This window comes from Myodes glareolus, chromosome 18, assembly GCF_982192425.1.
Source record: "Myodes glareolus chromosome 18, mMyoGla1.1, whole genome shotgun sequence".
NCBI classification, from domain to species: domain Eukaryota; kingdom Metazoa; phylum Chordata; class Mammalia; order Rodentia; family Cricetidae; genus Myodes; species Myodes glareolus.
Window position 1 is genome coordinate 47926209 of NC_142043.1, and position 17741 is coordinate 47943949.

Genomic DNA, 17741 nt, shown 5'->3' on the forward strand with positions numbered 1-17741 from the left:
CTCTGCGTAACCTTGGCTATCCTGAAACTAGCTCTTGCAGATCATGCAGGCCTCAAACTCACAAAGATCCGCCCGCCTCTGCCTCCCGAGTGCTGGGATTAAAGGTGTGCACCATCATGCCTGACTTCCTGTCTCATTTTGCGACTTTTCTTTCTTCGTCACCTTTATCATTATGGTATCACTGTTACTGTTAACAATTTGTTTTATTTTTTTTAATTAGAGTTTTATTAGACTTTCTCGTAAGTTGTGGAGAGATGATTCATTTGCTTTAAAAAGTATGTCGGAGAGGCTGGCAAGATGGCTCAGAAGTTAAGAGCCCGGCTGCTTTTCCAGAGGACCCGTGTTCAGTTCCTAGAATCCCTGTCAGGTCGGGTGGCTCATGATCTCCTATAACTCCAGGATCTAGCACCCTCTTCTAGCCTCCCTGTGGGATACATTCATATATGCGATATAGTCACAGATACATACATGAATAAAAACAGAAAACCAAATCTTTTTTTTTTTAAGTATGAATAAGTTTTGTGTGCCTGTTTACAAATCCCAGCCCTTGGGTGACTGAAGCAGAAGGAGCCCAAATTTCCAGCCAGCCTGGGTTACACAGCGAGACTCAAACAAACAAACAAACAAACAAAGAAAACTATAAATGAAAGAGTGAATTGTAATGAGCAAGTTATTTACTAGAAATCTGGGGGCAATGGGCCAACGCATCTCACTGACAAGGGAAGGGAAGGGTGCATGCGTTTGCACAAATGTTCTGTGTGGAGGTGTGCAGGCGAGCCTTTGTGGTTTGAAGGATTCTGCTGGTATAACGGCATAAACACTCAGGCCTGCAATGAAGAGGGGATTCCTCACATGCCTTCACAATCAACCTAATGTCAAACAGAGTAGTCCACAAAGTTGCCTTCATCCAAAACAATCGACGGCAACAGTGGAAACTTGGCGCAAGCACGCCGCCGTATCTGCCAGGCAGAGGTGATTAACAAAACCATTAGAATAAAACCAACGCCAGAGTTAAATGTTTATATGGCATTTCCAGAATGGGAAGCACTAACGAGCTGCGCATTCTTCTCATGCCTTTCCTGGAATACTCAGCAATGGCTAGCAAGTTGACTCACAGTTCACTGACACGGTGACCATAGTGAGTGTGTATGTGTGTGCGCGTGCGTGTGTGCGTATGTTGGGGCCAGAGGCTGACATCAGGGTCAACCTGTTTTTTTTTTTTTTTTTTTACACCATATACTTTGAGAGTCTCTCACTAAAATGAGAGCTTGCTCTTTTGACTAGCCTGACTGGCCAGTGAGCCCTGGGGTTCTACCTGTCTCCCTTCCCCTCAAAGTGCTGGGGTGACAAGCCATGCACAGCTTTTGCACAGGTGTTGGGATACTAACTCAGGTCCTCATGCTTGAATAGCTTGAACCATCTATCTCTTCAGCCCCATTATGTCATTTGCTGAATTAAATATTGGGGCAGTGTAGTGTAAGAAGTATGAACACCCCCGTTGGGCAGAGGGGAGAGATATTTTGAATTAATGCCATATTAGATTATGAGGCTTCGGGTGATGCTTGGCTTTCTTTTCCCTTAAAAATTAAATGTAGATCTGGTTGGCCCAGCACTCAATATGTAGACCAGGATAGCCCAAAACTCATAGAACTCCATATGCCTCTGCCTCTTGAGTGTTTCTAGTGCCGAAGTTAGAGTGGCCAAGAGGTTGCTTTGCAACTGGGCGGAATTCTCACAACACTTAACCTTGGTGTGTGGGAGGGGGCAGGCAGTGACAAATTGTGACATTGTCAGAGGGACTAATTCCACTTAGTTATCGACACTTTCGTACGTCTGACTTGCACAGATTTGTTTGTTTTTGAGACAAGGCTCCTCTATGTAGTCCCGGCTGTCCTGGAACTGCTCTGTAGACCAGGCTGGCCTATAACATAAGAGATATGACTGCTTCTGCCTCCCAAGCGCTGGGATTAAAGGAGTGCACCACCACACCCGGCTACATATATATTTCTTAAAAAGTAACCATGCCATTGTTAAATTTTGTTTAGGTTTAATACATGAGGACAACATAAAGGTCAAGTGGGATTAAGTAAGAAGTGTGTGAAGCGTATCACCTCCCAGATGGAGTGGCACACACCTGGGACACCAGCACTGAGGAATCTGAGGCAGGAGAATTGGATGGAATGAACATGAAGCCAGCTTGGTGAAATAGTGAAGTACAGGCCAGCCTGGGCAAGAGAGACCCTGGTTCAAAACCAAAGCCTCTCTTCTTGGGGCTGGGGACATGGTTCAATCGGTCTCACTACACAAGCATGGTGATCTGAGATTGTGTTCTTGTGTGTGTGTTCAGGGTCAAAGGTCAGTCTCCGATGTCATTCTTCAGGGGCTAGCCACTTCATTTTTGAGACATGTTCTCTCACTGGGACCTGGAGCTTACTGACTGGCAAGGCTGGCTAGCCAGCAAGCCCTAAGGATACACCTGTTTACAGCTCTCCAGTGCCAGGATTTCAAGTGTATGGCACTGTGCCTGTTTTTATATTAAGTTATGGGAACAAACTCAGGCACTCATGAATGTATGGCAAGCAGTTACCAACAGAGTCATCTCCCCAGCTCTTCTACTTTAAATAGACCAAACCAATCAACTGGAAACCAACCAACCAAACAAGCAACCCTTCCCCTCCAGGATCTAATGAGCAAGTGGTTGCAAAGTGAAGAGTCCCCTCTCCCCCCCATTCCCAGAATCCTCTCTGCACTTTTCTTTGGGAGCTTAGATAGTCACCTATAGCATTTGCTAATGTAAGCCACATTTTGCTTGGCAGGTATAGAAGAACGGCTTAAATGTGGGCTCTCTGTCCTATATGGACCGGACCGACTTTCCAAAGCCCCGTCTCCTTCCCCAAAGCCTTCAGAAGTTGACCTTGGCCAAGCAGACCAGAAAAAGTCCCATCATCACCCTCAGTGTCTTTGAGCCAGGTACTGGGTGATCCTCAGCATCCTACCCAAATGTGAAGGACCCCACAGGGTGGGGACCCGAGTGTGAGGTCCCCTACATGCTGGAATTACCTGCCAGGTACTCAATGACGGCGGCCATGTAGACGGGAGCACCAACACTGATCCGGTACTTGAATGTCCCTTTTTTCAGGTAACGCATCAACCGTCCTACTGGAAAGATGACACCGGCCCTGGCTGACCGGGACAGCTTGGACATTTTCTTCTTCCCACTCCGGCCTGACATCTTGCCTCAGTTTCCCTCTCAGCTTGCTGACACAGTGGCCTCCTGGCACTTACACAATCCTAGAAAGGAAAGAAGGCAGGGATTGAGGGTGGCTGGAAACATCGGGGGCATACTAGTGGGACCTTAGGACATATTGTGACAAATCACCCTGGCTTCCAGCAGAACAAGCTGAAGGCATGAGTTGGACAGGACCTCTGAAGGGCATCTGCAGCCCCCACACAAGCATCCCTCCCCACAGGGCAGCCCTGAGCAGCAGAGGCCAAACGAAGTTGTCGTTAGAGGCAGAAGTCATGCTCCTTTGCCCAGTTGGGCAGTACTGTGGGCAAGATGTCATTTCTTTGTTCCCAGAACCTGCGGATGTTGCTCAGAATAAAAAAGGGATTTTGCAGACATGATTAAGTTTTTTTTTTTTAAAATTAGATACAGATGCTCAAATATTCAAGATTGGCTGTTAATTCCTCATTCTACTGCCTCCACCTCCTAAATGTGGAGATGACAGGTGGGTGGTGCTATACCTGGCTCCATAGTTAGCTTTTGTTTTAAAAACAGTCTCACTATGTAGTCCTGGCTGGCCTGACATTCACTATGTAGACCAGGCTGGCCTTGAACTCACTGAGAACCGCCTGCCTGTTTCCTTAGTGCTTGGATAATTCTTCTGTACACTGTAAATATGTGTTGTTCTCATTGGTTGATAATAAAAGCTGATGACTTATAGCAAGGTAGAATAAGGCTAGGGGCAAAAGCCAAACTGAAAATACAGGGAGACAGAGGGGCAGAGTGGGGAGACGTGAGCCAGTCGCCCAAGAAGCAAGATATCAATGGACGGGTAAAGCCATGGCTATGTGGCAATACATAGATGACTAGAAATGGGTTACTTAAAATGTAAACGCTAGTTAGTAATAAGTCTGAGCTATAGGCAAAGCATTCTGTAATTAATATAAGCTTTTGTGTGATTATTTGGGACTGTGTGAGGTTGGGACAAAAGAAAAGTTCTGCCTGTGTTTACACTGGGACTAAAAGGTATGCACCACCAGGGCTGATCGTAGTTTTGAGGGATGTAAATAAGCTTATGCATTTTTCTCAAAAAGAAGCACTTCAGCTTTTCTAATACTGTCTTTGTTCTTTTAACCAGGGTTTCAGGTAGCCAGGCTGACCTGGAACTTAATATACAGTTGAAGATGACCTTGAACCTCTGATTTTCCTGCCTCTATTTTATGAGTGCTGGGATTATGGTCACACATGACCAGAACAAGTGTATGTGGTGCTGGGGATCAAACCCAGACCTTCATGCATACTAGGCAAGCTCTTCACCCATGGAGCTACAGCCCCAATCCTAGAAATGCAATCCTAGTATTAATGGAATATGCTACTTCCTAGCAACCAGATGACAAACAGAAAGCCACAACACAACTGAGGCTTCTGCTCCTGGGATGGGAGATCCAGGATGATTTGGGGGAGTCATTTGAAGTCAACACAGAGAGGTGAATTCTGTGTATTGCATTAGTAATGGTGAACCAACATACTGTCCCTTTTAGAAGCCATATTCTTAGCAAAGAGCAAACAACTGTAGCATCCTAACACAGTCTTGTTGTTGCTGTTGTTTTGAGACAGGGTCTATGTAGCTCTGGCTATTCTGAATTCACTGTGTTTGCTATGTTAGCCCGGATACAGTCTTTCTAAGGCTAAAAATAACTGTTAAAGGGGTGGGTTGATCTTGATCTGTTGGGTAAGGGAACATTGTGATCAAAAAATAAAATCATTACTACTTATAAGTGTCTTAGGGTTTCAATTGCTGTGAAGAGACACCATGACCACAGCAACTTTTACAAAGGAAAACATTTGATTTGGGTAGCTTACAGTTTCAGAGGTTTAGTCCGTTATCATCATGGTGGGAAACATGGTGGCATGCAGGCAGGCATGGGCTGGAGAAGAAGCTGAGAGTTCTATATCTTAATACAAAGGCAACAGGAAATGAACTGTGACACTGGGCATAGCTTGAGCACAAGAGACTTCAAAGGCCTCCCCCACAGTGACACACTTCCTCCAAGGCCACACCTCCTAATAGACCACTCCTCCCTATGGGGGCCATTTTCTTTCGAACCACCACAATAACTTACATGTCTACATTATAATATGTGTAGCTACATAATTATGGAATAAATAAATGTAACTCAGAATAAATATATTACACAGGACAAAAAGGAACAGAGTGGCGCCATAGGCATTTCTAGGAAATGAGGCAAAACTCTACTCCAGGGTGTCTACATCCTCTTGTCAGAAATGAGAAAGTTAAAGTTAACTGAAATTGTTTCTGGCCACCGAGACAAGCCACAGCCCATGTGACAATGAGAAAGCCAAAGAGGGCTCAAGGATGACAGGGACAGCTAAGTGGATGCCCAGCTGCCAGGAGACACACAGCTAAGGCTACTCATTGTCTTTTTATTTATTTCTGTATGTGTATGTATGTATGTGTGTTTGACAGTATCTGTATGTATGTATGTATGTATGTATACATGTGTGTATGTATGTATGTGTGTTGGATAATGTTTATGTCAACTTGACACAAGCTAAAGTTATTTGAGAGAAACTCCTATCTGAAAAAAAAATGCCTCCATAAGATCAGGCTACAGGCAGGCCTGTAGGGCATTTTCTTAATTAGTGATTGATGGGGGTGGGTCCAGCCCATTGTGAGTGGTGTCACCCCTGGGCTGATGGTCCTGGGTTCTGTAATAAAGCAAGCTGAGCAAGCCAGAGGGAGCAAGCCAGTCAGCAATACTCCTTCATGGCCTCTGCACCAGCTCCTGCCTCCAGGTTCCTGCATGAGTTCCTGTCCTGACTTTCTTCAGGGATGGACTATGGATGCTGAAGTAGAAGACAAATCAACCCTTTTCTCCCCAGAATTGCTTCCAGTCATGGTGTTTCACTGCAACAATAGAAACTCTAATTAAGAGAGTATGTGTGTATCTACGCGTGCATTTGTATGTGTGTATATTTGTATATATGTGGGTATATATGTGTGTGTGTATGTGTGTATGTATGCATGTATGTATGATGGGTTGGGGAACTAACATGAATGTCACGCCACAGAGGACAAACAGAGGAAGCTGATTTTCTCCTGCCACCAGGAGAGTCGTGGGAATTGAACTCAGGTCACCAGGCTGAATGGCACATGCCTTTACACACTGCCATCTTGCTGGCTTTAGTTTCCTATTGGGTCCTATAGTCCTATATGACCGAGGGGTTTAACAAGCTATGGAATTAGCGTGCTCAGTCCTAAATGAGACATTTCCTTTCTTCTCTCTTTCTTTTTCTTTTCTTAGTGTTGATTTTATGTACAGGCACATTTAGCCTTATGCATACAGAGGCCAGAAGAGAGTGTTGGATCCCATGGTGATGGGGAAACTCTGTTAACCAATCACAGTGAATTGGGGCATGGCGACCTGGTCCCCAGGGAAGAAAACCTGGAGATCCAGGTGCGCTCTCTCGCTACGCTGTGCTTGCCAGACCATTTCGGATCTGGGACCTCACACTTTGATAGCGTGAATATTCCCCTTTTTCAATTATTGAAATATAGCTTGTTCTTGAGCTGGTCTGGTTATTCATCGTACCTACCGATTACGCCCACACCATGGGACTGGAGTTACAGACAACCGTGAGCTGTCACGTGGATGCTGTGCAACAATCCTGGGTCCTCTGGAGGAGCAGCCTGTGCTCTCAACTGCTGAGCCACCTTTCTAGGACCTCCCCCTTTTTTTCTGAAATGGGATAATCTATCACTTTTTGGGAGACCGCTCGTTTCCCAGCCACCAAGACCTAAAATAACCACTCAGAACTACATTAAATTACAACACTGCTTGACCTATTAGCTCTAGCTTCTTACTGGCTAGCTCTCACATCTTAAATCAACCCATTTCCATTCTTTTATATTTTACCACAAGGCTTGTGGCCTATCAGCAAGGTTCCAGCTAGAGGCTTGCATCTTTCTTCTCTGGCAGCTCCATGGCTTCTCCCTGGCTCTGCTTACTTTCTCCCAGCATTCTCCCAGTTTAGTTTTCCTGCCTACCTCTATTCTGTCTTATCACAGACAAAAGAAGCTTCTTCAGTCATTAACCAATAAAAGGAACACATATACAGAAGGACTTCCCACATCATACCACCCCTCTACCACCCCCTCCAAGGCCTAGGGAACCCCACATTAGAGCTGGAGGGTGGAGAGGAACGTTACAAAACGTGGCCCTCTGGATATGACAACCATCACAATGACGAACACACAGAAGCTGCCATTAGCCAAACAAGTTTGTGTATAGCATACAAGATGTGAGAGCAGGAGGGAACTAGTGGGGAAGGAGGATAGGGTTAAGAAGTGGGAGGGGGGATGACCAACAGAAATGGAGCAAATGTGATCACAACCCATCTTATACATGTGTGAGATTTTAAAAAAAAAATTCTAAAGACGTATGGAGTTAGGCCTTTGTTTTGTAAAACAGGTCTTACCATGAAGTCTAGGCTGACCTAGAACTCACTATGTAGCTCAGGCTGGCCTTGCGGTAATCCTCCTGCCTTAGCTTTCCAAATGTTAGGATTATAGGTGTGAACCACCACACCTATGCAATGTATCAGTGGTTAAGAGCACTTGGCTGCTCTCTCCTAGGACCTACGTTCAACAACTTCCAGCTGTTAGGGTAACAAACAACCGTATGTGATTCCAATTCCAGGGGATCCAACATCCTCTTCTAGCCTCTGTGGGTACTGTGTATGCACATGATACCATGATACACAGACATACATCCGAGTAATACACCCCGTAGATATCACAGGCTGGCCTGGGATTTTCTACAGCGTCCAAGCTAACCTCAAACTCACGATCTTCCTGCTTCTGCCTCGCCACCAAAAGATGTCTTCAGTGGAATGCAAGCATTAATGGCCCGAGGATATTATCTCTGAAGGTAGACCACAGGGATAAGACGATGCGGCGTGTTGAAAGTGTCCATGACTTCTGTGTTCGTGCTGTCTGAAGCTGCTGACCCCACACCTATCTTGTGAATGCCCTCTGTCCCCGGGGAAGTCAGAGCTGAAGACTGGAAGTTCCAACATCAAACACGTTGAAGAGGAGGGGTCAGGGGCCGGGAAATGCAGGGAGCTCCCGCTATCACTAGCACTGTCCTAGGAGCTGAGGGACTCACAGCAATGACAAACGTTCCTGTCATCTCACTGCGCATGTGTTAAGTCAGCAGGCGGGCTCAGAGTGGAGAGGAAAGAGCCCGAAGGGGGAGCAGGAGGCTTTGTGCATCCCTAGGCCATCAGCTCCAGCCGCTGGGGCTTCTTTTGTATGGCAGGGAAGGTGGTCTTTCTTTCACACATTCTAAGTTTTCTAAAATACACCTTCAAATTGTTTTTGCTTAAGAAGCTTAACCTCTAGATGAGGTCAGTTCTAAAGGGTTTGGAGAGGTTGATGGAGGAGGTGCATACATGTATTGCCAGTTCTCTGGAGAGAGAGCAGGAGGATTAGGAATTTAAGCCCAGCTTCACTCATGTGTGTGCGTGTGTGTGTGTCTGTGTGTACACAAACACACACACACGCACACACACACACATATAAATAATATGGAGTTCAAAGCTGGCCTGGGCTCCATGAGACCCTGTCTCAATAAAATAAAATAAAATAAAAACAAAAAACCAGCCCTCCACACAACAAACACACAAACAAACCACTAAACAGAGCTAAACCCCTCCGATCAGTTCAGGGTCAGTTCAGGTTCACAAAGACACACGGTGAGCCCGCTAAGCCAATTACACGCTTTTTAGTCACTGTTACAGGAGCCCCCCGGTCCGCCCCCAAGAATTAGTAAATGTGGTTGCCAAGGAAACCACCTGAAAGGCCCACCACAGGATAAACACATCCTGTGGATATGCTATGTGCCAAATAGAGAGGAACATCCCCCCCCACAAAACACATTTACACCACACACACACACACACACACACACACACACACACACACCCCTTTCTAACATAAACCAGAATAGTTAGGTTTGAGAGCTAATGCTACCCCGGGACTCCCAGGATGAATCGAGACAAGTCAGACCCTGCCCAAAAATTACCTAAAATTAGAAATTAGGATCGGTAATAGCCGCGAGTGACTTTAGGGGTGATTAAAATCTGAAGACAAATTAGCTGGGTAAGGAAAATCAAGGTGAGATGTCCCAGGAACATTGGCTGTAGGTTATGGGCTCTAAATGCAAGACTTCCTTCTGCAGCTTCAGGCTTCCTGTTGCTGACAGCCTGGCACAGAGCTGGGGAAGCAGTGCCAGGTGAGGTCTGTCTGGGAGATGACCACATCGGGTGGTGGTGGCACGCGCCTTTAATGTCTGCACTCAGGGAGGCAGAGGAAGACGGATCTCTGTGAGTTCGAGGCCAGCCTGTTGGTCTACAGAGTGAGTTCCAGGACAGCCAGAGATACACTGTCTCGAAAAACAAAAATGAGAGAGAGAGAGAGAGAGAGAGAGAGAGAGAGAGAGAGAGAGAGAGAGAACTACCTCATAGGCTTTCCCTTGGACCAGAAGGTTCTTGGTGCTGGGAACATACCTTCTCAGCCAGGCCTGCTGCCTTCAAGCAGCCCCGTGCTTTCCTGCAGGGTCCCTGGAATTTGCCAGGGCTGAGACACCCTACCCATTGCTAGAACCCATGGGTGAAGTGAGGAGGGCTGCTGGGAGCTGACAGGGTCCCAAGTCCACCAGGAAAGGAAGCCTCTCACCTCCCTACCACTGGAGAGCCCCTAAACCCGGGGACCACCTAGGTGTATCTGCGCTTTGTTTGTACTCCACAGCAAAATGACCCTAGATTCCTCATTTCCCACGTTTTCTTGGGAAGGAGGAGGAGTTCTTGGAAGAGGGAGGAGTTTAAAGTTTGAATGAGTTTTGTATTCACAGCTTGTGAACTTGAGTCTGGGGTGGGTCTACTGTATACAGCAGCTGTTCTCAACCTATAGGTTGTGACCGCCCCCCAAAAGACCACTGGAAAAACACAGATATTTACACTATGACTCCTAACAGTAGCGAAGTTACAGTTATGCCATAGCAATGAGAATAATGTTATGGTTGGGGAATCAACACAACACGAAGCCTGCATGAAAGGAGCACGGCTTTAGCAGGGTTGAGCATCTCTGGTCTAGCAAGAAAGACCCCTCGGGGGAGGGTCCAAGCCCATCCGAGGACTAGTTAATGTTTACCCTTGTTTACCGTCTGCTCGCAGTTTGGCTCCCATCAGGCAGAGCTCAAGGATGACAATCTATTCTGTTTATTTACAAGTTTGAGAGGAAAACACTGGCTGGCTGGAGCTCACTGTGCAATGATATGGACCTCCCAGGGTTCCCCCGGGGGTCCCACATTCCAGGCTGCACATGGCATCCCTTAATGAACTTCTAGAAAGTCCTGACCTGCAGTTCATCTAGTTGGCCCATAGCTGCAGGACCTGGGGTGTATGATCTCATCACAATGGCCCGTTGACCAGGCTAGTTCTAAGTGTACCCATAAGGAACCAGGAAATACCTCCTCAGACTCTTGAAGATCGTCACTGGGGCATGCTGGGAAGGGGAGCTGGGTGTCTGCTGTTCTAGAGGCCGGTCTGGGGCCCAGAAGGGCAATTAGATTCTGTAGACAATTAAGGACAGATAATAGATGGCAGCCCTCCCTCGAATACAGGCGACAGACTCTCGCTGGCAAGTCCAATAACTGCCATATTTCAGGGACTTTGCGGTGAACCTTTGTTTTGAGACTTTTTTTAAAATATTTATTTATTTATTATGTATACAATATTCTGTCTGTGTGTATGCCTGCAGGCCAGAAGAGGGCACCAGACCCCATTACAGATGACTGTGAGCCACCATGTGGTTGCTGGGAATTGAACTCAGGACCTTTGGAAGAGTAGGCAATGCTCTTAACCTCTGAGCCATCTCTCCAGCCCCCTGTTTTGAGACTTTTTTTGTGATGTCTAGAATTGGCATTTGTGGTACAATCTGTGTCATCAGGGCATCAACGAGACACGGTCTTACGGGTTGTTACTGAGCAGAAAACTATACAGATATTGTAGAATTTCTATGTCCCTGTCTATAAATGTTTTCCATGGAACCATAGTAAAGGTAGTAACTACATCAAAAACTCACCCTGGGGCCCTTAGTGAGCTACCCTCCTCCCCCACCCCCTCACTGCCACACGCTGGGAAAGCCAGGAGCGTTTGATCTCTGTTGGGCCCAATCACTGAGAGAGGTTTTCAGTCTCTCTCTCTCTCTCTCTCTCTCTCTCTCTCTCTCTCTCTCTCTTCTCTTTTGTGTGTAAGGGTTTGATTGTGCACAAGTGTGTGTGTTATGTGCATGTGGAGAGCAAAGGTCAGCACTGGTCATCTTCCTTCATTACTCCCCACCACATTTTTTGGAGACAGGATCTCTCACTGAACCTGGAGCTCACTGATAGAGTCAGACTAACTGGTGGATGAGTCCCAGGGGTCCGCCTGTCTCCAATTCCCCAGTGCTGGGATTATCGGCATATACTACTACGCTTGGCTTTTCAGGTGCTAGAGTCATAACTCAGGTCCTCGTGCTTGGGCAGCAAGGGTATTACTGATCGAGTCCTCACGCGGGCCCCAAATGTCTTCCTTTTGATGACACTTGATTGTGGCCAAGTGAGGTTCTTGATGGTTGCCGTTAAACCAGAGGTTCTCAACCTATGGGTCTCGACCCCGCACAGGGCTTGCACATCAGATTTCCCGCACATCAGACATTTACATTAGGATTGAAAACAGTAGCGACATTACAGTTATGAAGTAGTAATGAAATAATTTTATGATTGGGAAATCACCACAATGTGAGGAACTGCATTAAAGGGTCACACCATTAGGACGGTTAGGAACCACTGCTGTAATAAAACTGCCAGACGACGGTCCACACATAAAGCAAATGAGGCTGGCCGCGTCCAGCCCATTCCACCTCTCGAGTGCTTGTGCAGCACCCAACAGTTGCACGTGTCTTATCAGTTACTCATTGTGGCTAGGGCACACAGGCTGATAAAATTCTTCTGACTCAACCACTTAATAAATAGATCCATCAGGCAATAGTGGCCTCACTGGGACCTCTGGAAGCTATGGAAGTCTTGGATTTCTGTGTCTGTCTCATTGCCCACCAGCTTAAACGCCTATAGACATGCCTTGCCTTACAGGTTTTTTGTTTGTTAGTTTGTTTGTTGACTTGACAGAGGTATGGCAGCTAGATAGATGCATTTGGTAGAAATCGTACCTTCAACTTGGCATTTTAATCTTACAGGCAAGCGGTGACGCAGTTGGATGTTCGCTTGTGTTGCTGGACTGTTGCGAACTACAGTTCCCAGTTTGCCCTGTGGTCACAGGGGAGGAGGAAGCAGCACCGTACTGATTCTATGCTGCTGAAATGGCGCTCCAGAGAGCATAGACGAATTCAATGCTTTTCGTAATTTCAGCTTATTAGAGGGCTACTGGAACATAACCCATTTGTAACACGACAAACTCCACCTTGGGCTATCTTCAACTTACTATAGGGCCATTGGAACATATCCCATCTGTAAGATGACAAACACCTGTAGTTATGTCTTGTTCAGTGTGCTAAGGATAGAAGCCAGGGTTCCAGATGTGCTAAGGATAGAAGCCAGGGTTCCAGATGTGCTAAGCGAGCACCAGTCGACTGAACAGCATCCCAGCTCCATGGCTTTGTTATACGTGGGTTTCTGTTTTAAAGACACCTTATGAATACACAAACTATGGCATTGACATTGCCCTCAATGTCCGCAGTACTATAACTTGGGCCTCAATAAGTGTGGAGAATCCTCAAAAAAATCTCACCAAGGTGACTCCTCTTGGCAACAGACAAGAATCATTCCAGAAAACAACAGCCAATGAAAGTGAAGACTGTGGTTCTCAGTTCCAATGGATTCATCTCTAACTACAATTCCTGCACCTTCCTGGGCAGTGGTGGCACACACACCTTTAATTCCAGCACTCAGGAGGCAGAATCAGGTGGATCTCTGTTAGTTCAAGGCCAGCCTGGTCTACACATCGAGTTCCAGGACAGCCCAGGCTACACACAGAGAAACCCTGTCTCAAAAAACCAAAACCAACCAACCAACCAACCAACCAACCAATCAACCAACCAAATGATTCCTGCATCTAAGGCTCAGGGATCATTGTGGAAGAGGGGATGGAGAGAGTGTGGAGTCAGAGGATCACAGAGTGTGCTGTGAGGTTGTGTCTCCTATAAATATTATGCCTGTAAGTCTCATTAGCACTACTAACGAACGTGACCTAAACAAAGACAACACCAACAGACATCCCAAAGCAGAAGGGGAAAGCTCGTGAGACCTCAACTCTACATAAAGGACCACAGGCAACTCAGGGATGCTTAGAGCTGAAGAAATGGTGCTCTCCAGGGAAGAGTTCAGCAATTGGTTATTCAATACTAAATGGTCGGCCCTGAAAACATACACAAGAGACATTATACAGACTGAGTAGATCATATTTATGCATTTAGGAATACACATATACACACATACATATATCCACAACTGTTAAAGAAAAGGGAGCCATGAGGGGCTGGAGAGATGGCTCAGCAGTTAAGAGCACTGCCTGCTCTTCCAAAGGTTCTGAGTTCAATTCCCAGCAACCACATGGTGGCTCACAACCATCTGTAATGAGGTCTGGCGCCCTCTTCTGGCCTTCAGGCATACACACAGACAAAATATTGTATACATAATAAATAAAGAAATAATTTTTTTTTATAAAAAGAAAATGGGGCCATGAATTTGGCAGAGAACAAGGTGAGGGGTAATTGGAAGGGTTGAGAGGGAGGAAAGGGAAGGGTGGAAATGACGTAATTATATTATAATCACATAAAATAAAAAAATTAAGCAGGGTAGTGGTGGTGCACACCTTTAATCCCAGCACTTGGAAGGCAGAGACAAACGGCTCTCTGGGAGTTTGTGGCTAGTCTGATCTACAGAGCGAGTTCCAGTACAGCCAGAGCTATGAAGTGAAGCCATGTCTCAAAAAAAACAATCAATCAATCAATCAATCAACAAACAAACAAACAAATCTCACTCTCTTCACATGATGTCACTGTTCACTCGGAAGACAGCTGAACTCAGCTTCATCACCAACACATTCATTTCTAAAGCTGATTTGCCCATGAGATCTGTGAAATTCTTAAACAATAATGACACTTCCTAGCTGGGTTCACCAACTAGAAATACTGTAATGCCAGCATTAGGAGGTGGAGGCAGGAGGATCAGGAATTCATCATTGTTGCTGGCCCCATAGTGAGTTCTGGGTCAGCCTGGGCTACCTAATAGTGTGGCTCTAAAAACACTGGGCACATGAGAGATGGCTCAGTGGCTGGAAGTGAGGCCACAAAGCTTGGCAACCTAAGTTTAACCTCTGTCATTTCCAGCACACAAATAGGCATGTGATAAACATTTGCTAAAATCAGAAGGAGGAGGAGAGGAGGAAGAGAAAGAAGAGGAGCAGGAAGAAGAAACCTCCAGGGCCCCATGTAAATGACCATTTTTCATAAGTTACACTTCTTCCAAAAGGCATTTATCATTTCTTCTATGTTACTTTTTCAAACAAAATATTTTTTATTTATATGGGTGTTTTGTCTACATGTGTGTTTGTGCACCATGTGTATGCAGTACCCAGAAAGGCCAGAAGAGGGTGTCATATCCCGTGGGACTGGCGTTACAGACAACATTAGTAAGCAGCCATGTGGATGCTGGGAACTGAACCCAGGTCCCTTGGAAGAGCAGCCAGTGCTCGTAACCATTGAGCCATCTCTCCAGACCCTTTATTTTGCTTCTTTCTGAGATAGGGTTTTGGGGTGTGTGTGTGTGTGTGTGTGTGTGTGTGTGTGTGTGTGTGTGTGTGTGTGTACAGAACTCAAACAACTGGCAAAGCTAGGCAACTGCTCCACCAATGAACTACATCCTTAGTATCCTCAGCTGAGGGCTTTGGAGAAGACTGGAGGCAGGAGAGAGAAGGGTGGGGGCTGGATACAGTCACTGCAACCATCATGTCCCTGGTGATGTCTGTTCATGTGTCTACACCGTCTTGCCAAAGGACCTAGACTTCTGATACTGTTAAAATTCTCTTTTGAAATTCTTTGCTTCAGAACTATACAAATCAAACATTCACCTCTGTTATCTGGAAGCAAGAAATAACACGTCGGACTGCCTTTTAATGATGAAAATGAATTCTTAAAAACCTTTTGAACACTGTTTTTTTGAGACACTTCCAAACATGAAGCTCCCAGCATTGTCCCCGACGGATCGGTAGACGGTGTCACTATTCCTTTAGTACCTGTGTCATTTCCCTCCTCTGTGGTATTGTGCTCCAGAATATTGTAGATTGTAAATATTTATGAAAACATGAAGCAGACGCCACCACGAAGTAGCTTTTTTACTGTCAGTTCAAAAATGTCCTCTGGGAGAATCAAATGAGATAAAATAGGACATAAAGGAATTCAATATAAATATACTAACTATATGCAGGACTGCGTTTCAGAGGGGATGAAATAGGAAGCAGAGCCTCTAGACAGCCTCCCACCTAACAGAAGTCTAACATATTTTGGTGTCTTATCCTGAGTATTGTATTAAGACAATAATAGTTTGTTAGCATTACTTTGTAGCTGTAAAGCCCATTTTCAGTGATACTAGCTAAATCACTAGCTCTATTACACGTCCATTTAGGAGCTCTGAGGGCAAGCCCATTACTGCTCAAGTAATACTTTCCACGCCATTTTCTTCCAGGGCCATCTTTGAGTGACTGAGACGAGTCAATAATTTCATTGTCACATACAGTAAAGTACAGCACCAATTTATCATGTAAAAAGCAACACTATATGCGGTTTTATCAAAATGACAGGAGGATCAAATTAACCAAATTAACCATCCATAAACATAAAAAGCAAGGATTAATCCAATTGATTTTAATTATACTATTGGAAGACAAATCGCTCCCGTCTTAAAAAATGCATTTCCATTCGTGCCATGGAGGGGGAAGCTCGTGCGCTCTCTGTAATTCAGAGGCAGAGAACTAGGGCCACCTGGGTCATTCCAGAGAACATCGGGAGAGATGAGGCCTCCTGTGGGTGAATTTGTAGGTGTGTGGGGGCACGTGTGTGTGTGCATGCATGCAAGTGTGTGTGTGTGTGTGTGTGTGTGTGTGTGTACAAATGCATGTGGAAGCCAGAAGTTGACTTCAGAGACTCTTATCAGGAGCTGTCCATCTTGTTTTTTTGAGACCCGCACGGTCTCCTGGCCCAGGACTCATCTATTTGATGATGTTGGCTGGCCAGCAAGCCCCAGGGATCCACTTGTCTCCACCTCCCCAGGACATGGATAACGAGCATGCACCACCAAGCCACTGTCTTTTGTTTTAAAGATGTATGTATGTATGTATGTATGTATGTATGTATGTATGTATGTATTTCGAGACAGGGTTTCTCTGTGCAATAGTCCTGGCTACCCTGGATCTTGCTTTGCAAACCAGACTGACCTCAGACTCACAGAGATCCACCTGCCTCTGCCTCCCAAGCGCTGGGATTAAAGGCGCGAGCCACCACTGCCCAGCAGATGTATTTATTTTTATTTTATGTGTATGGGCATTTGGTCTGCATGCAGTGGCCATGGAGGCCAGATCACAGGCAGTCCTCTGGAAGATCAACAAGTGCTCTTAACCTCTGAGCCATCTCTCCAGTTCAAATTCTGCCTTTTTTTTTTTTTTTTTTTTTTTGGTGGGTTCTGGGGATTAAGCTCAGGTCCTTGTGTCTGCATGGTAAACACTTCACTCTCTGAGCCATCTCCCTAGCTGCACATGGTGACTTTTAACACGTTTATCTTGTCTTTGTTGAACCCAAGCTATGGTTTTCTTTAACAAGAGAAAAGCAGAAGTTGTGGCTGTGTTTATTTCTTCCCAGCTGCCCATATGCTGTTTTAATATAAATACATTTGGCCCTTAATGGTATTAGTTGGATGAAAGATGGCTAGCAATTTTATTTCATTTGAATCTGAGCTAAAAATGCACCTCAGATGAAAGTCACCCAGAAAACGAGCGAGTTTGACTTTTAGATTTATTTATTGGTGTGTGTTCGAGGGGGTATATGATATGCCCTAGGAAGGCAAGAGGGAAGCTCTACGGAGCCTGTTCTCTCCTTCCACTTTCACATGGGTTCCTGAAGCTCAGGTCATGAAGCTTCCAAAGGGTGAGCACCTTTATTCACAGAGACACCTCCCTAGCCCTGAATCTATTTATTGATGGGAAACAAAAACCAACCAACCAACCAACCCTCAGTGTGTTTAGCCTAGCCACTGCTTGCCTTTTTGCTCTTTAAGAGATGGACAAATGGGATTTGTCTGGGTTAACTGTCGTCTCCTCAAAATCTGATCGATTCCAACTAGTAAGGGAGTTTCTTACAAGCAGCGTCCTTTGGGCTTCTCTA

The 17741-nt window shown here is 45.6% G+C and overlaps 1 protein-coding gene across 1 annotated transcript in view; it reads right to left on the minus strand.

The window, feature by feature from the left end:
• Window positions 1-17741, minus strand: part of Macroh2a2 (macroH2A.2 histone) — a 44130-nt gene that overhangs the window by 18212 nt on the left and 8177 nt on the right. The window contains exon 2 of the mRNA XM_048451681.3: window positions 3061-3291. Coding sequence (XP_048307638.1) covers window positions 3061-3232 — 172 coding nt within the window. The 5' untranslated portion in view covers window positions 3233-3291. The remainder of the gene's footprint in view (window positions 1-3060; window positions 3292-17741) is intronic.